This window comes from Lentinula edodes (assembly GCF_021015755.1).
Source record: "Lentinula edodes strain Le(Bin) 0899 ss11 chromosome Unknown C8R40scaffold_22, whole genome shotgun sequence".
Taxonomy (NCBI): domain Eukaryota; kingdom Fungi; phylum Basidiomycota; class Agaricomycetes; order Agaricales; family Omphalotaceae; genus Lentinula; species Lentinula edodes.
This window is the reverse complement of record NW_025764328.1, coordinates 91,606-116,692: the sequence shown is the minus strand read 5'-3', so window position 1 is coordinate 116,692 and position 25,087 is coordinate 91,606. Positions and strand designations below refer to the sequence as shown.

The 25,087-nt window shown below is 46.2% G+C and overlaps 8 protein-coding genes across 8 annotated transcripts; 5 read left to right on the top strand and 3 right to left on the bottom strand.

Annotated features, from left to right (window-relative positions):
• Nucleotides 1-964: 964 nt before the first annotated feature.
• On the bottom strand, nt 965-3,921 carry C8R40DRAFT_329162 (amp dependent CoA ligase). Its single transcript, XM_046234720.1, has 11 exons — nt 3,443-3,921; nt 3,034-3,382; nt 2,890-2,972; nt 2,682-2,833; nt 2,428-2,609; nt 2,336-2,370; nt 1,957-2,282; nt 1,887-1,905; nt 1,506-1,802; nt 1,143-1,392; nt 965-1,069 (listed from the first exon to the last, which is right to left on the bottom strand). The coding sequence occupies exons 1-10, from the start codon at nt 3,716-3,718 to the stop codon at nt 1,279-1,281; spliced, it is 1,833 nt and encodes a 610-aa protein (XP_046085253.1). The 5' UTR covers nt 3,719-3,921; the 3' UTR covers nt 965-1,069; nt 1,143-1,278.
• A 437-nt stretch (nt 3,922-4,358) lies between these two features.
• Nucleotides 4,359-6,400, top strand: C8R40DRAFT_328729 (uncharacterized protein). Its single transcript, XM_046234717.1, has one exon. The coding sequence runs from the start codon at nt 4,845-4,847 to the stop codon at nt 6,273-6,275; it is 1,431 nt and encodes a 476-aa protein (XP_046085252.1). The 5' UTR covers nt 4,359-4,844; the 3' UTR covers nt 6,276-6,400.
• Nucleotides 6,401-6,775: 375 nt separating this feature from the next.
• Nucleotides 6,776-7,864, top strand: C8R40DRAFT_328931 (uncharacterized protein). The gene is made up of 3 exons (XM_046234719.1): nt 6,776-6,865; nt 6,934-7,410; nt 7,474-7,864. Exons 1-3 carry the CDS (start codon nt 6,858-6,860, stop codon nt 7,748-7,750), a joined length of 762 nt encoding a protein of 253 aa, XP_046085251.1. The 5' UTR covers nt 6,776-6,857; the 3' UTR covers nt 7,751-7,864.
• A 450-nt stretch (nt 7,865-8,314) lies between these two features.
• C8R40DRAFT_1171650 (uncharacterized protein) lies at nt 8,315-9,389 on the bottom strand (the record flags this gene model as incomplete). The annotated part of the gene is made up of 7 exons (XM_046231741.1): nt 8,315-8,543; nt 8,602-8,613; nt 8,678-8,703; nt 8,765-8,969; nt 9,023-9,050; nt 9,101-9,294; nt 9,355-9,389. 7 exons carry the CDS (start codon nt 9,387-9,389, stop codon nt 8,315-8,317), a joined length of 729 nt encoding a protein of 242 aa, XP_046085250.1.
• Nucleotides 9,390-11,258: 1,869 nt separating this feature from the next.
• C8R40DRAFT_1171649 (uncharacterized protein) lies at nt 11,259-13,113 on the top strand (the record flags this gene model as incomplete). The annotated part of the gene is made up of 2 exons (XM_046231740.1): nt 11,259-12,452; nt 12,487-13,113. 2 exons carry the CDS (start codon nt 11,259-11,261, stop codon nt 13,111-13,113), a joined length of 1,821 nt encoding a protein of 606 aa, XP_046085249.1.
• Nucleotides 13,114-15,373: 2,260 nt separating this feature from the next.
• C8R40DRAFT_328785 (uncharacterized protein) lies at nt 15,374-16,819 on the bottom strand. Its single transcript, XM_046234718.1, has 2 exons — nt 16,492-16,819; nt 15,374-16,433 (listed from the first exon to the last, which is right to left on the bottom strand). Exons 1-2 carry the CDS (start codon nt 16,537-16,539, stop codon nt 15,471-15,473), a joined length of 1,011 nt encoding a protein of 336 aa, XP_046085248.1. The 5' UTR covers nt 16,540-16,819; the 3' UTR covers nt 15,374-15,470.
• Nucleotides 16,820-19,311: 2,492 nt separating this feature from the next.
• On the top strand, nt 19,312-21,612 carry C8R40DRAFT_328673 (manganese peroxidase). The gene is made up of 14 exons (XM_046234716.1): nt 19,312-19,704; nt 19,763-19,814; nt 19,874-19,900; nt 19,954-19,993; nt 20,051-20,234; nt 20,295-20,414; nt 20,480-20,521; nt 20,582-20,588; nt 20,654-20,706; nt 20,765-20,837; nt 20,893-21,021; nt 21,083-21,218; nt 21,282-21,355; nt 21,415-21,612. The coding sequence occupies exons 1-14, from the start codon at nt 19,573-19,575 to the stop codon at nt 21,474-21,476; spliced, it is 1,131 nt and encodes a 376-aa protein (XP_046085247.1). The 5' UTR covers nt 19,312-19,572; the 3' UTR covers nt 21,477-21,612.
• A 1,250-nt stretch (nt 21,613-22,862) lies between these two features.
• On the top strand, nt 22,863-24,738 carry C8R40DRAFT_1171646 (manganese peroxidase; the record flags this gene model as incomplete). Its single annotated transcript, XM_046231739.1, has 14 exons — nt 22,863-22,994; nt 23,050-23,107; nt 23,159-23,185; nt 23,243-23,282; nt 23,338-23,521; nt 23,579-23,698; nt 23,757-23,798; nt 23,860-23,866; nt 23,924-23,976; nt 24,033-24,105; nt 24,162-24,290; nt 24,358-24,493; nt 24,546-24,619; nt 24,677-24,738. 14 exons carry the CDS (start codon nt 22,863-22,865, stop codon nt 24,736-24,738), a joined length of 1,137 nt encoding a protein of 378 aa, XP_046085246.1.
• Nucleotides 24,739-25,087: the final 349 nt, after the last annotated feature.

Genomic DNA, 25,087 nt, shown 5'->3' with positions numbered 1-25,087 from the left:
TGTCATTGCAAAAAACCTCCCATGTCGAAATTACTGACCGGTGGATATACTGGCTCTCCGGCTAAATCTTGCAGAGGATGTGCCAGGAGCGTAAGCATCTATATATTCTTGGACCCACCAAAGGTTCCATGGATGTAGGAAGGAATGAACGAGTCCATTCTGAGCATTGTCTTCTGACCAAGTTTATGAAGGGATGAGGAACAACCACCCCGACAGTGATAGTTTCGGAAAGAGCGGGGTGTATTCGGTACCAGCGTGGGCAAATGCTGCTGGTCCGGTGTGACCAGAGCCTCCTTGGTGCCACTAGTAGTGTGTTACAGATATTCACCCTGTCAAAAATGAGATGATTTATTATTCTCTGGAAAATGAATATTGAATAGAACTCAATCAAGACTGCAGTTCATTCTAGAATCATTCGGTTAATGCCTGAACAAGAATCGGAGGTATGATGTAGAATGCAACCATTGCCTCGATTGGCATCGAATTTGACGGAGAAGCAGGTATGTACTATTGAGTAAATCGTATACGTGTCCACGCACACGGTACGATGCTCATTAGTTCCTCCGCAGATTTATTCACATTTATACTGACCACTCACCAAAAAATAGCATGCATCATAGATCGATTGGTAGACCAGCCTCGACCTTGGGAAACAGACAAATCGGTTCATGTTGGGCGAGTCCTGCATCTTGGCAGGCATATTCACGTCGTGACGAATATCCATAAGACTCGCGCAGTTCGTATGCCCCCTGCAAATATCCGGTATAATTAAACATTAGATCGATAAGCACTTGAACAACTTGAATATCGCGTGTCACGGTTTAAACTTAAGGTCCGTACTCAAAACGATGTCATGAGCGTTCCAGGTTTGCATCCTCTTTACTTGTCTCAACGAAGTTGGCAATACGAATTCATGAGTCCGTGTGCGAGCCCAAAAGTCCAGACCGTCGCTATAGAATGGCACGAATGAAGAGAATTATGCTCATATTCGAGCAGCAATGAGCCGTATCTCCTTGAACAGCAAAACACTCCACGGCAAGCATGGTGAAGAGTTTGAGCGATGTGAAAGCTATATACCTCCGGTGCAAGCAGATTTGGGGAGAATGAGTAATTCCCCGGAAATTCAGGATTGTTAAGCTGACCTTGTTATTCTTAATCTTCTGTACCAAATGCGTTTGAAGGAGCGCTTGTGTCAAAACACAGTGACACGACTGGCGCAAGAACAGATTTCCCGTATCCTATTAGAAGTTACCATAGACAATCAAGGTGGTCAGGGCACTACAGTTTGCTCTTCACACCGTGTCCTCTCTTCCTCATTTGTCTCTGCAAGCTCTGTTCATACCTATCGACCAATATCCGACGTAAAACCTTCCCGGTAGGTGATTTAGGTATCTGAAAAATCGCCGAGACAAACGTCAGCGAATCGATACATTATAAACTTTCAAAGCGAAACACGAGATCATTCCGAAAATAGAGATTAGAATGAGAAAACGAAAAATACCCACCTCCTTCACAATCTCAATACCTCCTCTCGTCCACTTATACTTGCTCAGATTCTCTTTCTGCCACTCGTCCAGGGCCTTGACGACACCCTGCTCTCCCTTCGCCTTTGATTCTCGATCCTTCTTCCTCCCAGCCGCGCTCAACACCACCCACGCCCTCGGAACTTTCTCATCATCTGTCCGTCCATGACCGGATACACCCGCGACAGTCACATCGATGATGAATTTTTCCGGGTGAGCAAGTAGGACGTTCTCAATTTCGACGGGGGAGACTTGGATTCCCGAGACTTTGAGAGTGTCCTAGAACAAGATGGAAACCAAACATAAATATTAGCGAGGAGAAACAAGAGCAGCAAGATTTGGGCTTTTAGTCTCGACACGAACCTTTGCTCGATCGGCAAAGCTGCGTGAGGAACGTCAGACTCCGAATGTCTCAAGAAATGATTACACGTACAAAAAGCATCCGTCATTGTTAACACTGAATCTATCTCCAGTCCTCAACCACTTCCCTTTGCCCACCCCGTCTTCTTCATCTACCCCATCGACGAACGTCTCCGCAGTCGCCTTTTCATTCCCCCAATACCCGGGCGACACATTGGCTCCCTTCAACCACAGTTCCCCAACTTCATTATACTCTGCTTCTGAGCCATCTTCTCGCACCAGTCGGGCTTGCATACCAGGAATTAGAATTCCGGTACTTCCGGGTGGTGCGAGTCTTGGTTGGCCTTCAGGGGAGGAGAGTGGTGTTCCAACGATGATTTGGGTTAAAGCGGAGATCGTCTGAAAGGTTTGGCGGATTAAAAAGAAAGGAACCTGCATCTGATACCACTCACGCATTCAGACATTCCATAACCTGTGAGCGGCGTATCCGTTTTGGTTCACGATCAGTGACAATAAACGTGAATATTATAACGAAATCGTGTACCTTCAGCAACTAATGATTCCTTGGGTGTCAACCCTTTCAACTTGGCCGCGAATGGTGGTGGAAGATACGCCGCGCCACTGCTAACAGTCGCTATGGAACTCAAGTCAACCGAAGATATTCGCGGGTGATTGAGTAGCTGGTGGACAAGGGACGGGATAAGGGGAAGATTGGTAACACGATATCTGAAACGAGAAAAAGAGAGGAAGAGATGACGATGTAAGCTGCGAACAAAAGTCAAATATCAAAGAACATACTTGGGAATGGCTTTCAAGGCAGCATTGATATTCCATTTGGGCATAATGGCAATCGTAGATGGAGTCAGGAGCGATTGGAAACAATATACATGGAGGCCATAGGTGTGGTGCATGGGTAGAAACGCGAGGCAGACAGGGATGTTTGTCGGAGGCTGTAAATAGGAATAAGATTTGAAGAATGAAATTTGCAAGTCAAGACACCACTTACCGGTAATATGAGCGCAGTAATTTGAGTTCGGGTGATTATTTGAAACAACGAGTATAAGAGATTCCCATGAGTGATCATTACAGCTATGAAGGTTTCGAGTTGGAATTAGGAATCGGGATGTTTTGACGTCCACTAGTCATTTACCTTTGGGCAATCCACTGGTACCACTCGAGAACACCAAATAGGCCAGCGTGTTCTTCGTAGCGGGTTTAGCACGAAATCTAGCAATCTTGGATTTTCGCGCGCGTTCTATCATCCCGGACAGGCTTTGATGGCCTTGAACACGACCACCGATAACGTAGATATTGTGCGAAGGTAATCCGATTTCCTTGGCTACAGAGAGCGCATGGTGGAGGTGCTTTGGCTGAACGAAAAGCCTGGTGAGTTTTGATAGCTTGAAGGCGTGTAAAAGCTCAAAACGAGTAAAGTATGCGGAAATTAGTGCAAATGGCGTTGTATTTGCGATTAACGCGTGGACTAGAACCATGTAATCCTGTTCAAGTTATACTGATAAATGTGAACTTTCGAATCAGGAACCTAACCAAATACATACCGAAGAGTTCTCGCTCATGATACCAACTACTTCTCCGCTTTCTTGCCCTCCAGAGCCAAACTCCATCCCACCATCCTTCAGTGAAGACCCAAACGCCATGTATGCATTCTTTATCCGTTCTTCTACTTCTTTAAAAGTTCGTTTCCGGTCTGTTTCGATGTCGATATGTATGTTGTATTCTGGCCATTGTGATTGTTCTGGGCGGCCAAAGAAGAAATCGTGGGCGTTTATGTCCTGTACAGGCTGAGGATCGGGGAAGAAAGATTTCAGATACATATGTAAACCGGGGGTGATGGAAGGAGAAGAAGAAAAGTTGCGAGAAATTCAAGAAGTTCTTGTGTCCGTTTTATGTGCATTAGGCCAACAGTGTCATGAGGACAAGTACCGGCCACTGATCATTGCCGTAGAAAAGTTGATAGTTGACGGAAAAGAACTTCAACTTTTTCAAGTGAAAGTGCGGCAAGAGGGCTCGTCGGGTCAACCGGTAACTTGATCCGGTGTCGGGTTCGATTATGTGATCACGCATAACACGGTTTTGCTCTTTACAAACTGTTACAACGAACTCAAGAGACATAACATAGATGACAATGTCACTGATTTCAAAGGCTCTCATTTTTCTGATTTCGGACAGACTCTTACTTCCTAGCACTCAAACTCCTTGTTGCCATGAGGTGTTCTAGCGTTCATTCATCTACATTCGAGTGCGAATTCATCTACGAACCACGGTCAAGTTTGCTCGATCTATGCGCTACATTGCCTGGCCTGTGAACCGCAATCATTCTTCTTCAGCCCTCTAAATGCAAATGGACGACGTCGATCTCGAGGTCACTCCATGGCCTATTTCCCATAGCCCCGCATTTATACACCTGAGCTTGGATCTTTGCTGTGTAACATGGTCTTTTGCTTGGACTCAAGATTCATTTTCTGAGAAAGCCCGTAAACTATCGTTGTCATCTTCGCCTAGCTGAGGGACTTTCAGCTGCTCGAACACTTTCAAACACATACGGATCTGTTTGTATTATCCATTCTTGCCAGTGTCCGACCTTCCACCCATCTTACCTTACTTGGATAATCGTACGCTAATGAGATTTTCCCTCGATCTGCATTCCCTTCGTTTGTGGAATTATCGTTGCTAACACTTAGGTTTTCAATAGTCACATTATTAAAAAAAACACAAATGCGCTATGACCACCTATGTATGTCCTAATTCAAACACTAACAGATAGTTAGCTAGTTACACCCCAATTTGTAGTTCGGCGAATTTCGAGGTGTTTGAGATGCGGCAGTGTAGTGTACACAAGTACAAATTGAAACTTGAACGCCTTCACGTTGCATGAGTTCTGCAAACTCCCCAGCGGTTCAGTCGAGCTCAGAGATCTATAAATATGACTAGGTTAGCCCGATGATTCTAGACCTAAACTTTGCCCTTATTCTTGCATCTTCTAGTGCTATGGACACATTTCCACCCGAACTACTGATTCGGATATTTGCCATTCAACCTCCCCAATCAATTCAATCCCCGCCTAACTACACTCAAGTTTGCTCGCGCTGGAGATACATTGCGTACACATCCCCTGAACTTTGGACTACGCTAACTATTGAGCTTCTCCCTGCCCTTAAAACCAAAGCGGACGCGGCTTATCTTGAGGAAGCACTGACCAGCTGGGTGCTGCGCTCCCGTAGGAATATCGATCTCACAGTCTATGGACCATTTTTTCGGGAAGGCTGGGATCGGCCTTCAGAAGTGCAGAAGAGACTGTATGGAAAAGTCAACTACAAAATCATAGTCAAATTTTCGAATAAATGGAGACGCTTAATAACTCCATATACCTGGGATGCTCACAACTTTCCTCATAGTTTAAAACATTTTGCTGCTCTTGAAGAATTACAAGTTGCCGTAGGGACCTGTCCGCTGTCTACAAGCAATCATTCTACATTCACTAAAGCCCCGTGTCTGTTCAAACTGAACTTGGATCTCCCCATGTCACCATCTTTTGCTTGCTTAGAAACCCTCATTCCTGAGACCGTCAGTGACCTAACCCTGTCATCGGATCCTGGTGTGTTCGGCGTCAGTGAGGGTTTTATGCGAGGCTTTTTGCAGCTTGACCAGTTGCAGAACCTTACACATATGGATTTTTCCCGGGTTGGCTGGACTACACCCCATGTTTTACCTTCCACCATCTTACCGCACTTACAAGAGTTTACACTTGGTGGGACCATCACTGCTTTAGCGGACTTCCTTGGGGTGTTAACGCTCCCTTCACTAAGGAAGCTGTCCTTATCAACATCGAGGTTCGATGGCAACGGTGATCATGGGCCCGTAGTAGGACCTGCACTTATTGACTTACTGAAGAGGTCTTACCGCGACAAGTGTGGTCTCCTTGCTCTCAGTTTAACATGGATGTTGGCCAGGGACATTAATTCAGGCCAAGCAATCACTCTGGAAGCGTTGTGTCATATTTTATCCGCTGCCAGTACGATTACCGAGTTGCATATCCGTTCGGAAGGACATACCGATACTGCTTGCCTTATGGAAATCCTTCGTTACGACGGAGTTAGGCCTGAAAAGCAGATTCTTCCGCACTTGAAGAGCTTTTCTGCGGAATCTTTATCTGATCTTGACCAGGGCTACTTTCTCGACTTCATCTATTCACGTTGGTGGCCGGATGGTTCTCAACCAGTAGTAGGGGTGTCTAAGCTGGAAAAATTGATACTTTCTGGCTGTACTCTCACAGAGAAGACCAGAGAGCAGTTGGATATATGTTACAACGAAGCCTGGGAGGATATGGCGGCCGGGAGCCACATTTGGGTAGCCCGGGGGTACGAAGGCTGATGCAAAGATGACCACTCTTTTAGTGCCCACTGTATGAAGAAAGTAATGAACGGATAAATTAGTATGTACTGTAAATTGTAGACCAGTGCGAGCGCGAACGTGGAGCAGACTTGACTGTGTTCCGCGGGGAATAAATGGATTGAGAAGGTATTCGAGCTGAATGCTCAGTTGGTTGGGGGGCATTCGAGCCCGGGCTGCTGGTGCAGTGGTGTTGAGAACGGTGTCCTAGCCCAGATGTAGCAAGAACGGGATGGGATCTGAGCCCCGAGCATTGAAATGTGAAATTTTACAAGTACCGTCGCCCAATGCACGAGGGAAACGTAGTCAGCAGCTAGGACTGGGGTTCAATTATATAGCCCCAGCACCCATTTCCAAACGCTGTTTCCGCCGATGGAAAGGACCAGAGTTCGGCATATAGTTTGTGTTGGTCGGGCCACATGAAGGGGGCTCGTCCTGGCAGTGGTTGTCACGGGCTCACGGTTGATTCTTATTTGAATTCTTAGTTTCCAACACGCACTTAGCACTGACCACCTTCCACATTCATTGATTGCACAACTCCTTTAAGCTCAAAGATATACGGATATGACTAGGTTAGCTTCCTTCAGTTTCATAAATCCACAGCTTTCACTTCAGCAACCTCTTTCTTTCATCTTCCCAGTGCTTTGAACCAATTTCCGCCTGAGCTACTTACTCGAATATTTGCCATTTATCCTCCACAAACCATTCAATTACCTCTTAACTACACTCAAGTTTGCTCGCGTTGGAGATCTGTTGCATATTCATCGCCCGAACTCTGGACAGCGTTAGTCATCGAGTATCCTCCAGCCCTCGAAACTGATTCGGACGCGGCTTATTTCGAGGCGGCGCTGGCAAGCTGGGTGCTCCGCTGCTCCGATTTGAGCATGGATCTCTCATTTCTTGGACGGTACTTCCGGAACACCTGGGATCGGCCTTCACAATTCCAGATAACTGTGTATGTAACGATATGCAACAAACTATTGGTTGATTTTTCGAAAAAATGGAGACGATTGAAAGCTCCATATTTCTGGAGCACTCACTTTTTTCCTTCCAGCTTAAAACAGTTCGCAGCTCTTGAAGAATTAGAGCTTGGTGTAGGGAACTGCTCACCACCAAAGAACGACCATGCACCGTTCCCTAGAACTCCGCTTTTATTTAAACTGAGGTTGAATCTCTCTAGGATTCTACGTTTCCACTGCATAAAAGATTTCATTCCTGAAACAGTCAGAGACCTCACAGTGACATCGGCTTCTGGTCCAATCAGTGGAGATTTTGCGATAGAATTTTTGCAGCCCAAACGGTTGCAGCACCTTACGCATATGGATATGTCCCAATTTGGCTGGACTACACCCCATGTTTTACCTTCCATCACCTTACCTCGATTACAAGAGCTTACACTTGGTGGGCCATCACTGCTTTGGGGGACATTCTTGGAGTGTTCACACTCCCTTCACTGAGGAAACTGTCCTTATCAATATCGAGGTTCGATGGCGACGGCGAACATGGCCCCGTGGTCGGTCCTGCACTCATTGCTTTACTGAAGAGGTCTTATCATGACCAGTGCGGTCTTGTTGCTCTTTTCGAAACAAGCGATCAGCTTGGATTGCATTGCATTCTATCCCTTGCTAGTACAATCAAGGAGTTGCATATCTGTTCAGAAGGATATACCGATACCGCTCGCCTCATGGAAATCTTCCGTTTTGACAGAGTCAGCCCTGAAAAGCAGATTCTTCCACTTTTAACAACCTTTTCTGTTGAATCCCTGATTAATCTCGACCAGGACTTCCTCGACTTCGTCCATTCACGATGGTGGCCAAATAATTCTTCGCCGAGGATGGTTGGAGTGGCTAAGCTGGAAAAACTGATGGTTTCTTATTGCGATCTCACGGAGGAGATTGAAGACCAGCTGGATACATGTTATGAAGGGGGGCTTGAAGTGGAAGTGGAAGTAGAGAGCGGAAGCGAGCAAAGTTCCATGATATCAGAGTAGAAGGGTATTTCGCTAATGCATATAGATACTGTTAATGATTATTATGTCTCGCTGTATATAAACTACCACTCAATCTGTGAGAGTTGGTGTGATACGAATCATGGACTGAGCCTAGCTCGATGTCGCTCTCTGGCAAAATTGAATCAGAGATATCCACGTCGTCCACCGTTCGTCGACCATTGGACCAACTGATGTCCATTTTTTCCTCAGAGGCCTTCTGCAGGTTCATCGTGATTCGGTTGACCATAATACTTGAAATACTATGATAAGCCGAGGTTAGCAATCGTGACTGAAACTAAGCAAGTTGAAAAAATTCACATCATGGCAGGCCTAAGGTTAAGTATCAGACGATCAGGTCAATAACGGCTACAGATGTAAGACTTTAGAAACTCACTGATTCTGAATGAATCCTAATGAAGGCTAAGTCATAGAAAACTTCATTATTGTTTCTATCACAGAAACCAAACGGAATCGCACTCACCCTTGCGTGTAATGCCATCATCAGCCAAACAAAATTACTTGAAAACATGACCGCGAAATACAATAACCCATCGCGTTGCATAAGTTCCAGTATTGGCACTAAATGAAAACCCTTGGCCTGTTGGGAAACAAAGTAGATGATTGACGATACTGCCAAACCGTCGTATACAATGAAAAGGGAAAGGAAAGTTTCTCCGGCTTTGACACTGTGAGACAGATGGATAAGCGTCGAGTCGAGAGATGATAAGAGATAACTTACATCTGTGTACTGGGTATAGCAATACAGACTGAAAGAATGAGACGGTAGGCCCAGTAGAAAAGGCTCAAACAGACATACGACGATAAGCATCAATATCAGGGAGTGGCGGAACCGCAGACGTGTCCAGTTCACGAGCAAAAAGCAGGACGCCAAGGTCGCTGGTACCATTCTTGTACAGGACGTCTTGGTAAATGAGAAGAGCCCATTGCACGATGATCAGCGGTATAGCAATAAACAGGACATATTGTTTACGCCCACTCAGTGCGTAGACCCTAGATATATAGATAAAGTGTCAGTTGGGTTGGATATGATATGGGTGTAGGACTACATACCGGAGCAGCACCAGTGTTTCAGCTATAGTAGCCATGAACAGAGTCTCCAGCTGTTCCACAAATCCATATCGGTAACATCTAGAATGGCAACACCAATCATTATCTGAGCAAGAGATTTCGTTCCAGCTACACCTACATCTGATGTCATGAGGTCAATTTTAGATTTTAACTGAGCCTTAGAAACCCTAGAATCGTAATTAGTAGAGCTCACCTCTTGCGTGAACAATGGGGTAAAATAAGCTGGATGATTTAACCATGAGTCGATTCGTCTCCACATGATATCAAGGTTCACGTACCAACATTGGTTATGATAATAATGATAAGACATAAATATCGGTTCTGTATCACACTATGAGCTCGAAGCCTTCTTTTTGTCCGGATGCACCGACCAATAAGAACAGCCAAAATAGAAGGTTCTTGTTCCCTTTCCAAGCATATCGTATCTACTTATGCAAAGCTACTGATGAGCGCAGTTCCAGAATATTCTCGGCCAACAGTTGCGTACCTCATCTCCTAAAGTCAGAATGTATTCATATGACCATAGGGCTGTTATTGCAATCCAATATCGCTGAGTGGGTGCTTGTATGAGGCTATATCTTACAGGAGAATTTCAACCTTACTTTCGTAGATAGGCTATTGTAAAGTGAAAGGTAGGTCAGTCTAACTTGATAACTGCAGAATATGCGACTCCCTACAGATCATAACCAATCGTAATGAGAGTTGGTTCTAATGCCGCTATCTCTGCTGCTGCTGCTGCTGCTGAAGACATCCTTTTTCTAGAATAGGATTGGAGAGGTCCAAAAGCACTCGAAGGTAGTGGTGCTGATGAGAATGAGGAGCAAATGAGAAAAACGGGACACCAGGGACGATGCAATGCGACGAGCGTACTTTATGTATCAACAACCCTTACTTAGTATTCCTGATTCCCCACGAAATTCTATTCAGTAGCTCGGGTGTCTCAGGCTAATTTAAGTTTGAGCTTTGAGCGGTGCGGCGGTGCCGGACATTGTGGAACGTTCCGCCCCTCCAGGTCCCTCCTGCAACATCGGATAATATGCACCCAGTTGTGCGTCGAGCAAGAGAAGTTAACTTCCTTTCATCCTCCCTTGAAACTCTCCGAAAGTCAGAAAATTAAAAGTACTAAAGGAGTTTGATCCAGTCTCCCTGAGGAAGTGAAATGAGGAAGGCAGCAGGGTAGGTAGCGACAAGGAACGATACCTGAACCCGTCACACAGGGGACTTGAGGATTGGAAATCTCCCGGATTTACCCAATGGAAGTAGATATCCCTTTAACGGAAATCGGGGTCTAGAAATTTCCTCTTATCCTTAGGCAATCGAATATAGCATGGGAGGCTTGGGTTGTCCCTCCGTTAGCCTGGCTTTGCCAGAGCATTAGTCTCAAGCCTTTGGGGCAAGAAAATCCGAGTATTGGTGAGGGTGAATGAGGAACTTGTGCGGACAAGATTTATGTTCATCTCCATGTCGCCAGTCAAGTAAGCGGACATCATATCAAACATTTGATTTTGTTTTCGGTCTCAACGGTTACATAGGGTTACCTAGGGTTACGTTGAACAGGATTGAACAGAATTGAACATTGAATCTTTGATGACATCCACTTCTTCGAATTGCAGAAGAAGTATGGCTCCTAACACGTGGATCAAAGCCGGCTTCCAGCGAAGGAAAGATGCAAACTGAAAACATGCTGTTTCCTCGTGTCGCTTGACGAAAACCACGTAGCATCCATCCATCTGGTGGCGCAGTACGAACGACATTTTCCTCTTACCCTTCATCTCCCTCCTTATTAACTCGCTGTTCTGGATACTTCTATTCTAAACCATCCACCATCAATTGAAATAATAGTTCTACTCGTACATAATACGGAGGGTTGCGAACCCTAATGCAATATGGAGAACGCTACTGGTAAGCCTCAGACACAATGCCGATATTTGCTGGTCTTCACTGTAACGGAAGAATCCGGTGTCCTCTATCTTGTACCATCCGAAAATGGGCAAGGAAAACGAGTGGTCAGAAGGCAGCATCCACCTCCGACGTCGCTTCCCATGGATGAGAATTTTGACGCGTACACTCTCGAGACCCGGGTACCACTGACGGAGACAGCGGGAGCCATCAACCAGATAACCAGAACGACATCGTGGACACCAACATCGCCTCCTCTCGATGAGGATTTTGATGCGTGGACGTATACCAACACCGCAGGACCGGTTACTGGTACAGGGACGATATACGAAGAAGATCTGAATCAACCAGATTCGGAAGACGGAGAGCAGGATGAGCGGAGGAGCGGTGAGAGAGGATATGATGGATCTGAGTCTCAAGGAGGGAACAAGAATCGGCTGAGGAGGCGGAGTGTTAGGAGACTAGGAAGGAAATATTCGCTGACTCTTTCCCCGTCAAGAGCTAGCAGAAGTGAGGGGTTCTGGATCAGAAACGAATATCATAGTACACAGGAAAATGGGCGTGGAACACGGCCGCATTACGATCCTGAACGCAGAAGTGTAATTCATTACGAAGTGAACGAAATGCCTTCTCCGATAGGAAACAATGGCTGGCATCTGGATCTAAATCGAAAAGAAGTTGATGAACAAAACCCGGGCTGGATCCCAGAGCGCGAGGGGGCAGGTCAAAGTCATTGGAAGGTAACGAGATCGCACACAGGTGCCTCCAGAACGCGGAATGAGAACGGACAATTCCAAGGAGAAGGTGTTAAGAAGAAGGACAGCACTCGGTCTGACACACGTCGGCGAAAAGAACATATACATCAAACCATCAGCCGAAAGGGTCCTGTAGCCAACGACTACGAAGTTGTCGACAATCGAGTCCTCGAGGACGGTCCGGAGCGTACAGTCACCATTTCCACTTGGAGGGAAAAGGTGGCGAACGAGTCTAGAAGGAGCGAAGTCGAGATGAGTGTGTACTACTTGAACGCAGATGACTATGTTATGGATTCTGGGATTGAGGAAACTCGGAGGAAGGAGGAGTTTAGAGATTCTATGAAAGGCCAAAGCGGGGCATCGAGATCCAGGAAAGGCAAAGGGAAGCAGCGGGATTTGCTGGATGATGGATGGACTAGAAGCGATGTAAGTGATTACAACACATTGAATTTAGCAGTAGCATAGTGGCTTACCAGTAGCGCCGTTATCTCAGCCTATATACTACAGAAGTGCGTCGCCTGTTCGACCCCAAACGCCATGGCCATCGAACACCAACCTTGCTGACGTCGACGGAGAAATGTCCAAACAGTCGATACAGGGTACCACGGACCGAAGTGTCCATGTCGGTTTGAGGCGAAGATCCTCGTACAGTGAGTGGATGGATCGTGAATACGTGGAACCACGAACTTCTACACCCGTTCGACATCGGACTCTGGAGCCAGATGAAATTCGGGGTTCAGAGGCATCGCTGCGCACGAGTAGCACAGCTCGCGAGGCATTATCATACAGACCAAAAGCGACCACCAACGGTGCAGGACACCCAAGAGGGTCCAGCTCTACCATGAGCAGTATGCAAGTAGCATCCACCCCGGCATTAGAAGCATTGCTCTCTTCATGTGAGCCATCATTGCTGTATCTTGCACCGGTTCTTGTAGGATTAGGCATCAAGACAAAGGAACATATGAAAGCTGTTGGAAAGTTGAGGGAGGAAACGAGAAACAGGGAAGTGAGAGAGGAAGCTCTGAAAAGAGGAATGACGATTATGGAATGGGCGATTTTGCTTGATAAATTGCAGCAGAACGGTTGACGATCTTGCTGAACATTGTAGAGGATATAACATGAGTTCGATTTTTTGACTCGCACGAATGCTGTGAGCCCAGCTTGACAGCAAATCGCCACACCAGGCCGTAAAAGGCAATTGCAGTTATCAGTGAAATCTGAGCAAGTCACGGCACCAATGAACAATTCGACATGACTTTGAACGGCATTCAAACACAAGATACGTTATAGCCTTGGTAGAGACCACTGGAACAGGTCGTTATCATCGAGAAACATATCAAAGAAACTGCCACCGGCAATTTCTCTTCGAGGCCATACCTTTATTTAAACATTCCTACCCCGGATAATCCCTTCTATATAAGTTCTTCCAGGCGCATGGTGAATGACACGGTGTCGGGAGAGACCTGCAGAATCGCATAGGCGATTTCCTCTTGCCGAAATTTAGAGTATAGGTACAAAACGCGTCCGCGTAGAAGACGGAGGCGTACAGCACGAACAATTGGTCCGAGACGAGTTTGACGGCATTCGAACAAACAGCCTTGTTACAGACCATACCTGGTATACCACAACATATAACAGAGCTTTGTCCCCGAGCTACATATCGAGGGAACTGCCACCACCCATATCTCTTCGAAACCGTGGCATTTCATTACCTCTGGCACATGCCCCTTCCCAGATATCTTTATACTCCTTTGGTCGACTAACCACCTTGGGCGTCCGTATTTGGCGCTTTCCGCGCATCGAAGAAAATCTATGTATAGCTAGAAACCATAGAGGGAAATGAACAATGGTGGACAAGAGTAGAAGAGTAGCAGTTGATCTCTTACCTCTATGAAGCTCCGTAGAAACAGTGCGATAGGATAACCATCAAAGACGGTCTTTTCCGGCTATGAATCAACATAAGAATATTGGAAACATATCGCACAGCAACACCCAGATGACAATGTTCTTTCCTTTCCCGAGTTTGAGCACTTGGAAAATATGCATAAATTGTCCTCACTTCATTTTGAATGAAAAGAGCTGGGAGCGTGAACTCAAATACTAAAGCAAGTATGGGAATATCTAGGTATTGAAGAAGAAAATCAGATGAGGGAAAATACGAGTAATAGCAAGGGGACGAACCGCAAGCATTTAATATGAGCCTTTTCTAGCTCCTCGTCGTCTTGCTATCTTTGATTGCCTCCACATCGGATAAACACAGATCCAATGCCGAAGGACGGAACAGCCAGAAGCGGAATCAGGAGCAGAACATCTGTATTCGCGCGCAGGGGAGATGTACGGAGGCCGAATTACTGGTCAATTTGCAGTGGAGTCTCGGAGATAGGAACCTTGTATGCGATGATTGCCATCAACCCGTCTAATGAAGACGGAGTTCAGTTAAAATTCATCTTTCACGGGAAAAAAGCACCATTATGTACGTCTTTCATGAACAACAAACTTCGTCCTTTGATATTCCTCATGTTCCTTTCCGCGGAAGTCCTTTGAGCTCTCGAATATCGTCTGGTTCTTTCTGATGTTTTCGAGGGACTTTGTCGATGGTTACGAAGGAGGCTATGTCCGAGGCGTCGTCTGCAAAGTTTCCTAGCTGGAGTTCGAGGCTCTTTTCTCTTGTCGGTTTTAAAGTTCAATTTTTTAAGGCCGATGATATCCTTTGAATATGGCTAGGATTTTACCAGTTCTATGTGTTTTGTGAACTCTGCTTTTACGAGCTAGAGCAGGGTAGGATTGGAATCCTTTCATTTGTGGTGAATTTACGGCGATAATGGGTGAGGTACGCAATGGCGATGAGAGACGGAAGTAAGAAGTCTTAGGCGCTCGATGCGCGTCAAGTCATCTCTCAATCGCTGTCGCTGTATCCTAAAATGAGCTTCTTCGTTCGCTCACCGCAGAACTTGAGCAATTGCTGAACGTGTTGACAACGCTGTTGTTGCTGTTTTGCGGCACCAAGTCACGGTGCCGAGTTGAGACCGAATTCTGCTTGAAGGAATGTCACTTGACTACTCCGAAAGGCTCAAACTATCAATCATTGTCACTGACAACCATGGGGTCGTCAGTATGAAGCCAAATATTGCTTGCTTGGTCTGGGATTTTTCGAGTTCAGATACATCGGATGATATACTCACTCCACGAATATGGAGGCGTGCGACTGCTATCAGCGATAGGAGGTCAATCCATATAATTTCACTGAACATGTACGCAAGATAAATAGAAACATGGGCACCAACGGGCGAAGGATAAAGTACACTCTAAACAAAGACTCCTTCACTCAAGACAATGTTTATCTCTATGGTAATTTTTACCAACTTTCCGAGGCGAATTTCGTTATCGCTTACAGTCAATTGTTGTACCTTCCTGCAGCAGGACATCGTTGGAGTATCGAGAAGCCTACTCAGAAAGCCAAGTAGCTGGGTCTTCCGCAAAGGCTAGCCTTGGATCGGGCAACATGCGCGCTGGAGGCGCTCTTGGCGGCCAGACTGCTTCAGTCTGAAGGACGATGCGACTAGGATGAAGGAGGGTCGACGATGATGGTGCAAAAGGTGGCCAGGTAGCTGTCTCAGGAAGAAAGTCGTGGCTAGGATATGGTGGTTCCGGAGAAAATGGCGCAAAAGGCGGGCAACGGGGAATTTCGCCCGTTCCTTCAGTGCTCGGAGCATCACAGCATTCGCATTCGATGGTATGAGAGCGGTAGTCGAATGATTGTTCCTGGGTAGGGAAGAAAGAATGCCCGCCAGCTGCACGAGCTGCTTCGACTTCTAAAACGCAGCTGTTCAGCAAGTCCAATCTTGCTTGCTCCAAGTACATGGCCCTCTCATGTTCCCTCAGCCTTTTCTGCTCATCCTCCTCTTCCTTCCTACGAATCAGGAGGTTGAATGTGGCTTGGACTATAGCGCGTTCCTCAGGAGAAGTGATTATCTCGTATTCTTCGTACGCCGATTGGAGTCGGTGGATTTCTCCGATTCGATGATCCGGGAGGTAGTCGCTACTGGAGAGAAGCGGGACGAGGGAAGATATTCCCTGTTGCTCCTCCGGTGTGATTTCAGAGTACGTCAAGCTCGGGAACGACCCATCTTCATTCGAAAAAGAGTAAGATATAACGTCGTCGACTTGATAACTGGGTGTCATGGCTACCGTGTCCTCTTGGAAGAGTTCCAGTTCATCGACGGCTTGGGGGTATAAATGATCGGCTAGATCATCGTACCACCCAATGCCAGATACTGGGTGGTAGACCATTCCCATGGAGGAAATGAAGTAGGGTTGAAGTTTGGGAGGAGTATATTGCCTTGGAATCAGAGTAGGAAGAAAGTGGTCGTGGGCGGTGGGTAGTGGTGATGCGCGATCTAATGCGAGCTATTGACAAGAACGGTACGTCGATAACATTCCAGTCAGCGTAGTTAGACCGACTCACCAGAGCTTCGTTCACTTTTTGAAGGCAAGTCCACGTTAAAGATGTCATGATGCGAGAAGATGCAATTTGAGACTGGATCTACAATTTCGAAGCTTTTAAACCCCCACAGTATGAACAATGAACAATAAACGCGTTAATGAGCCCTGTTCATGCATTTCCATCTATGTATATCATATTGCCAAAGTGTTAGCTGTGGCAAAAATTCCGATTGCGAAGCGCGCGCGTCTAATTCCTTTCTTTGTCTGGCCTTTGCTACGGATGGTGTTGTCAATAACGTACACTGTGGCAAAAGCACTCCAAAGCGCGTGCGTCTAATTTCCTTCCTTGTCTGGCCTTGGCTACGAATAGCGTTGTCGATATAACGTGTTAATGGAGACTGCAACCATGTTTGTTTTTTATTGTTCATGACGAAATTGACCCCCTTCCTTCCTTTTAAGGCCATCGAACTGGCCCTTAACGATTTTTGTGCATGCACCTAGAACGGTACTGTCCAACATCCTACCTTTTCGAACATTCCGCGTGCGCGTAGCTTCCTAAACGGATAGGCCTGGTATGTCAGAGGGAAATCCGAGAAAGTGTGGACATGTTTTTTCGTCCGTCAGTAAAAGTTACCTCTGTTATCCTCGTGAGAATATGCCATTCTGGTGTCAAAATTTCTCTTTATCCTTACAACAGACTTCCATTCTGGGCTTGAGCCGCTGATCATGATGACAGTGAATACTAGTAGGCCTGTTTCAGTATTATTGTATTCAATACATGACCTATGGGTGCCCGTCAAGTTGTCGAAACTCCAGAGGTATGTATGAGAAATTGGTAGACTGTCGGACATTCCATTCGTCCCAAATGCGCGAGTAGGACTACCAGTTCAAGTTTTGTGACTGGACCATGAATGGTTTCTAGGTTCAGAAACGGCCTGAAACCAATTTTCCGTTAGTGAGAGTTAGGTGACCGAGATACAGACGTCGATATGCCCGTCTTCAGGGAGTGTTCATAGAATTAGTCATGGAAGGAGAGGGCGCTTTCAGCGTGGGAGCCGAGTGTAACGCGCATATGCCGGCCCTTAAGTCCCCATCAATAATGCCAAATACTGCAAGATGAGTAACCACTCAGAGAAAAAGCCTACGTACTGGCAACGACTGTGTCATTTTCATAGATCTTTCTTCACGACTCTTATTTAATTAAAATCTCTACAATGGGAGACCGTTGTACTTCCTCGGTTATTATAAGCATATTGGGCTAGCGCTGGTGATACTTTTGGAGATTCCAGTATTCGACAAAGCATAGCTCGCTTAAACCCTTCAGCTCTTTGAAACGAGATCATCCACTGCCGGTTACCCAACGACTACGCCTTCCAGTGATTTGTAATAGAGAGGAACAATTTGCAACGCTTGGTGCGCTCTCTGAATTTTGTCGTGTTTCCCTTTCCGCTGATCAGTTCATCCAAATATGTGTCAATGGACCATCTAAAACTATCACTGCGTTCCAACTTGGATTTCAATCTTGACAAGCCCGCCTAGAGCTCCTGTAGCAGGTCGACACTGCGATGCAAAATAATTCATCCGAAGTCTATCTTCGAGCGGGTCATTGCGCGGCACGACATACGCATCGTCGAGTGAAACCTACCAGAGCGATTCATTCTGGGAGCCGCTCTGCTGCATAGGGCATCCCTATGTCAGAAGATCGTAACAGAAGGTGATAACAATAACTCATGGGCCCAATACCGAGTCAGGAAGTATTCCTGGCGTTATTCCTAAAGATCGGCGCTTGTCAACAACATATGTGGGGATAAGGGGGTACTAGAGGAACAATCGAGCAAAGGAAAGGGAAGAGCCGTTGAACGTTTCATTGGATGTACCGTGACGTTCCGAAGCAGGTATGTGCTGCTATCGTTTGTTTCATGTCTTCCGAGTTGTTAACGAAGGGTACACATAGACATAGACTACGGATACTGGTCCAAAAGATGAGGTGTATACCTTGATGTTGTTGGGAACGAAGGGCGATGGAAATAATGCAGATCGTCACAGATGGCCTCGAAATACTACTCATTGAGAGGTTACGAGCCCAAGGCTCTGATATGGCGGCACTGATGGGATACTGAACTCCTGAGTCTCGCTACATAGGACCTGTTGAGGTTGTATCTGTACTGGGAACGAATGTTCATAGTTGAGCGAACCAAAGTTAGCTCAGGTACCGAGGACCCGGTTATTCGAGCCTCGAGTCTTCTTTCTCGTGCCTGAAGCCAAGAGAGACATATCCACTTTATTCATTTCGTTGGTGGCAGGAAAATGTTTTCGCTTTCGATTGACTCGTATTAACGTCTATTGTGCCCGCACACTCAACGGAATCTGTTGTAGGAGGCTGGCCTAATGGTACGTCGTGTGCTCAGTATTGATGCTTTCGTTAGTCCTTACATTTTCTCGCCCGGTTCCTCAGCAGCCGATTCTGTCTTTCCCAGCTTTAGTTTGATGTGGAAAGCGATCGTCGTTATTGCTCTCATCTATATGTTTCTACCGCATACTCGGTGTGGAAGGCATATCCATCACGTATCTATCCAATCGTAAAACCCGTATTACCAGTCTCACTCTGATTTGGCTGTGAGATTCGAGTACTAATTTGTGGTGTAACAGACTTGGGAAAGAACATTCAAATTCTCGCTATAGCTCGCTACCGTGATTTTCCTCTCACAGCGTGTTCTGATGTCTTGATGCGGAGGAGGCTGCACGATGCTACCCAACAAATTGGACTCGAACAGGACTTTTCGACTTTTTCTCCGGATGGGCGTGTAGACTTACATGTCGGGTAAATTGTCCCGGACAGTACGAGCCTTTCTGGCTTTCCGGTCGCGTTTTTCGAACAATGTTGTGCATGGCAAGAGAAGTGATACCGCGTCCTGTATCTTGTCCTTGGCACCTCGTTCAGGCTGGTGCCAAGGACAAGATCGAAGGGGATTACCCTCTCATCTACTGGCGTAACGCCCTACGTAGAGTGTATAAATGCTGAACAGAGGTCGACAGAAAGCTCCAAGCTCATTCGCTTCCTCGTCATTTCCTGCTCTCTCGAATCGACCTCGATACATCTACGATGGCATTTGCAAATATTTTTCCGCTTGTAGCTCTCGCACTGTCCGCCGTCAAGGCCGCTCCTACCTCTCAAGAGGCTGTCTGTTCTGACGGTACTCGCGTCACTAACAGTATTTGCTGCGATTTTATTCCAGTGAGTTTTTAGTTCAATCATACCATTCAATTTATTGTATATTGATGTACTTTTAAAGCTTGCCCAAGATCTTACCGAAACTCTGTTCGAGAATCAGTGCGGTGAAACTGGTGAGTGTTGAAAGCGCGTACATCTTCTAACAGAAGAGCTGATGTATATGGATTATTAGCCCATGAGGTGCTTCGTCTCAGCTTCCGTGCGTTTCATCAGATTATTTTGCCTTTTTCGCTTTAATCCAAGATGTTACAGACGATGCTATTGCCATCTCTCAATCCCTTGGACCTTCCGCGTAAGCTAATTGACAATCTCTCGTATCACATTTGTACTTAAACAATATTCCACCTAGTGGAGGAGGTGCTGACGGCTCCATGTTGATTTTCCCGGACGTCGAACCCAACTTCGCTGCCAATCTTGGTATCTCCGACAGTGTCAATGACCTCGCTCCATTCCTGGCTTCAGGAAAGTTCCCGACTATTACCGCAGGAGATATGATCCAGTTTGGTGCCACAGTCGCTGTTGGTCTGTGCCCTGTACGTGCTCTATTTGGGTATCTTTCAAGTTCTGGACTAATTTTTTACTCGATCTATAAGGGTGCACCTCAATTAGAGTTCCGGGCTGGACGACCTAATGCTACTGCTCCTGCAGTCGACGGTTTGATCCCTGAACCCCAAAACACGGTCGACGAAATTTTGGCGCGTTTCAAAGACGCGGTTCGTTTTCTTGTTTCTGAAAAATGTCTCTCAAGTTTTACATTGTTAATGTTTATTTTCAACAGGCAAACTTGGACGCTGAAGACATCGTTTCTTTGCTTGTTTCGGTATGTTTTCTATCTCTCCAAGCTCATTCTACACGTCTAATCTCATAATGTGATATAAAGCACACAGGTATGCTTTCTGATGAATTATTGATGATTCCTAAAAATAGTCTTACGTTTTCAACCTCTTTCTAGTGGCTCGAGCTGACCACGTTGATCCCACTCTGGACGCTGCACCTTTTGATTCGGCAAGCCACTTTTCCCGAGTCAGAATCACTGAAAGTCTCAAGCTAATATCTGTCCTAGACTCCTTTCACTTTTGACTCACAATTTTTCCTCGAGACTCTCTTGGTCGGTGTTGGGTTCCCCGGAACTCCCAGTGCGTAATGGTTGTTTTGACATTCCAATATATTTCTGAAATCTATTTGGCGTAGACAACACTGGTGAAGTCTCATCCCCTCTTCCCCTCACCGACGGCGTGAACGTTGGAGAACTCCGACTCCAGTCCGACTTTGAACTCGCTCGTGACCCAAGAACTGCCTGCTTCTGGCAATCTATGATCAGTATGTCGGCACATTTCTAGCTAAAAGTCTGCTTCCTGAGCTCCCTCATCTTTCTCTCCAGACCAGGAGGCTTTGATGGCAGCGAGGTTCAAAGCTGCTATGGCCAAGATGGCTGTCATTGGACACAACCCGAACGACTTGATTGATTGCTCTGCTGTCGTTCCGAAGCCCGTTCCTGCTTTGGGCATCCCCGCGACGTAAGTCGAAGTGACTAGGAGATTCAAGATTCACGCCTATGGTATATCTGACAACTTGTGTAGTTTCCCGGCGACGAAGACCAAGGCCGACGTTCAACAAGCCTGCCCCGAGCCCTTCCCAAATCTCACAACTGACCGTCAGTAATTCTTACTCGATTTTCAATGCAGACCGTTAACGATAAATCTTGCTTTCTAGGTGCTCCAAGGGAAACTGAGATTCCTCACTGTCCTGACAACGAAGCGACTTGCACTTCTTAAGTGAATCGGTCGTTCTTTTTGAATTATGGAGTCGCTGCAGATGCGAGTCGAGACGGTTGGATAGTTTGTACCGTTACAGATAGAATAAATCATCATGGGAACTGCCCTCGACACAAAGCACAATAATAAAACTTACTTTTCAGTATATCCAGCGAAAATGGCTCACGAAAAGATATAAATGCTACACGCCTAGTCTCAAAGCTTCCGCCACGAAGGCATTGCATTCCATCAGAGATATGCTCTATGTAAGTAGTGAGTACATTGAGGAATATTATTAGTACACGCGCATATCCGGCTCCGTGGGTTGAAGTTGAAGCCGAGTCGTGGGATCCCAGCTCTGATCGCTACTTCAATGTCTGCATTCTTAACTCAGCGTTCCGAGCCACAGCAATGAACAATGATTGACCCCGCCAGCAGTATTCACGGACGACGCGATTTACCTTTTCCAACTGCATCTAAATCTCCAAAAACAGGAACTTCTTCACGTTTTTATTCGTCAACATCCCTCAGAATCTCGGTCGCTGAGTCCTATTGAACCTCGGTCGGTTCTTCATCTGCCGAAACTAGGTCTCCCAGTGTGGAAAGCGATCCGGATGTTATCATTATAGTATATACCGACATGATCGTCGCCTTGCCTCTAAAGTCAGTGTTCTCCCGCAGGTAAGTACAACTAGGTTTATCAAAGTGGTTCTGTACCGCGAAATTGGTGTGGAATACATCATTGATTCACCCAATTGCAAAGCCCGTATTGCAACTCGTACACTGATTCGGCTGTGAAAGAATTTGAACTTAGACTATTATCGTGTTTCGGAACAGACACTGCACAGCTTGATTCTATTTTCTGCAGAAGGGAATTTTGATGGGTGCCTCAACAGCAAAACACATTGTTGCTTCAAGTTGAAAACGTTTGCTACGAGGGTAGGATCTCTTTGCATGCAATAATTATCAAAAGAGATAACCCACAAGAACCATGTTGTTGAATTCTCACCGAATTTCGCTACTGTGATTGCGCTCTCACAATTCATCCTGTTTCATTACTGATGCGCACGATGCCATCCAACATTCTGGATACAAACCGTATCCTTTCAACTTCTCCTCCAAATAACCGTGGATGCTTCTTGTCGGTTGGATGGTACCGGAGGTTCACCAGTCGACCTTCCGGTCTTCCGGTCACGTTTAGGATGCTGGGGTATGCAAGCGAACAACTGGCTAGAGAGCAAAATCTATCTTTGTCTCTGCACTCTTTTCGAGGAAATTATCCTCTCATCTACTCGCACGGCCATCCAGAGTGTATAAATACTGATCAGAGAACGACAGAAAACTCCAAGCTCATCCGCTTCCCTTCAGATTCACCTGCTTTCTCGATCGAACTTCGATACATCTACAATGGCATTTTCGAGTATTGTACCCCTTGTCGCCCTCGCTCTATCCACCGTTAGAGCTGCCCCCGCTTCTCAAAATGCGGTTTGTTCTGACGGCACTGTTGTGCCCGACAGCGTTTGCTGCGATTTTATTCCAGTGAGTTCGGTCCAATCATATCCGATATATTGTGTATATTGATGAACGTTCCAAGCTTGCCCAAGATCTTACCGCAACTCTATTCGAGAACCAGTGTGGCGAAACTGGCAAGTGTTAAAAGCGCATGCAATCTTGACTGAAGCGCTAACTTTCATTGGTTTCAGCCCATGAGGTGCTCCGTCTGAGCTTCCGTACGTTATAGCGACATCTTTGTCTTTGTTGTTTTGTACTAATATGATGTATCTCAGACGATGCTATCGCTATCTCCCAATCTCTTGGACCTGCGGCGTAAGCTGACTTACAATCTTTCCTATCACATTTGTACTAAAAATATTTCACTTAGTGGAGGAGGTGCTGACGGCTCTATGTTGATTTTCCCGGACGTCGAACCCAACTTCGCTGCCAACCTTGGTATTTCCGACAGTGTCAACGACCTTGCTCCATTCCTTGCTTCAGGAAAATTCCCGACTATCACTGCTGGAGATATGATCCAGTTCGGTGCTGCCGTCGCTGTCGGCCTTTGCCCTGTATGTGATCTCCCTCAAACAGATTTTACTTTAGCTGATACCCTTCACTTTCTCAAGGGTGCACCTCAGCTGGAGTTTTTGGCCGGCCGACCCAATGCCACTGCACCTGCAGTTGACGGTTTGATCCCTGAACCCCAAGACTCGGTCGACTCAATCTTGGCTCGTTTCGCTGATGCGGTACGCCGTTTATTATTTACTACCACCTTACTCATTACTAATTCTTCCTCCGTAACAGGCAAACTTGACCTCTGAAGACATCGTCTCTCTGCTCGTATCGGTATGTCCAGCAATTACTTTGAACTGACTCGGTCCATCTAATATTATGATTTGTTATGCAGCACACAGGTCATTCTTCATGAATCACCGATAACTCACAGATCTCTCACCCATTTTACTTTTCAGTCGCCCGAGCAGACCATGTCGACCCCACTCTGGATGCTGCGCCTTTCGACTCGGTAAGCAGACTCATCCTCATTATTGACCGAAGTTCTAAATTGACATCTATTATCAGACTCCATTCACCTTTGACACACAGTTCTTCCTTGAAACCCTCTTGACTGGTGTCGGATTCCCGGGAACTCCTAGTATGTACAAATGCTTTTCGAACTCCTTCAAGAACTCTGAATTGGACTTGGTACAGACAACACTGGTGAAGTGTCCTCCCCTCTTCCCCTCACTGTCGGTGTAAACGTTGGAGAGCTGCGACTTCAATCCGACTTTGAGCTCGCTCGTGACAACCGGACAGCCTGCTTCTGGCAAAGCATGATCAGTATGTGGAAAAGATAAGCAATCAATATAGCACACTGATCTCTTGTATCCTTCTGCAACTGCAACAGACGAAGAATCCTTGATGGCATCGAGGTTCCAGGCTGCTATGGCCAAAATGGCTATCATTGGACACAACCGTGCTGACTTGATTGACTGCTCCGCTGTTGTTCCGACTCCCGTTCCTTCTTTGGGCGTCCCCGCGACGTAAGTCCGGAATGACTATGAGATTGACGCCTTGATCTGACAAGTTTTGCAGTTTCCCGGCGACGAAGAGTTTCGCTGATGTTCAACAAGCGTGCCCTTCGCCCTTCCCGAGTCTCACCTCCGACCGTGAGTTTTCTACACACCTTTCACCTTACCACTCAATACAATTAACCCGATTTCTAGGTGCTCCCAGGGAGACTGAGATTCCTCACTGCCCCGACAACGAAGCCACTTGCACTTCTTAAGTGGGTGACGTTCGTCCGATAGCCGTCTATGCACTTCATCGACCTACTTGTGATTTTATTGAGATGGGATTTTTGTGATTCGCTGCATCTTCCAGCTGGGATATGCTGTCTTTATCGGCGTGGAAATTCGGTGGTCACTTCTGTATATTTTGTTTCTGCGTGTATTCAATAGTTCTAGAGAATAACCAATTGTGTATCGGTGTTTCTTTGTGTGCACTCAATATTTAAATGTTTGGAGTGGAAGGGTCTCATACAGCAAATATCATATGAATATCCAAGCAAGCTATGCGGGCATCTACAAGTCATCGACCACAGAACGAAATAGTCATGCTCCGAAGGAAATTTTTCC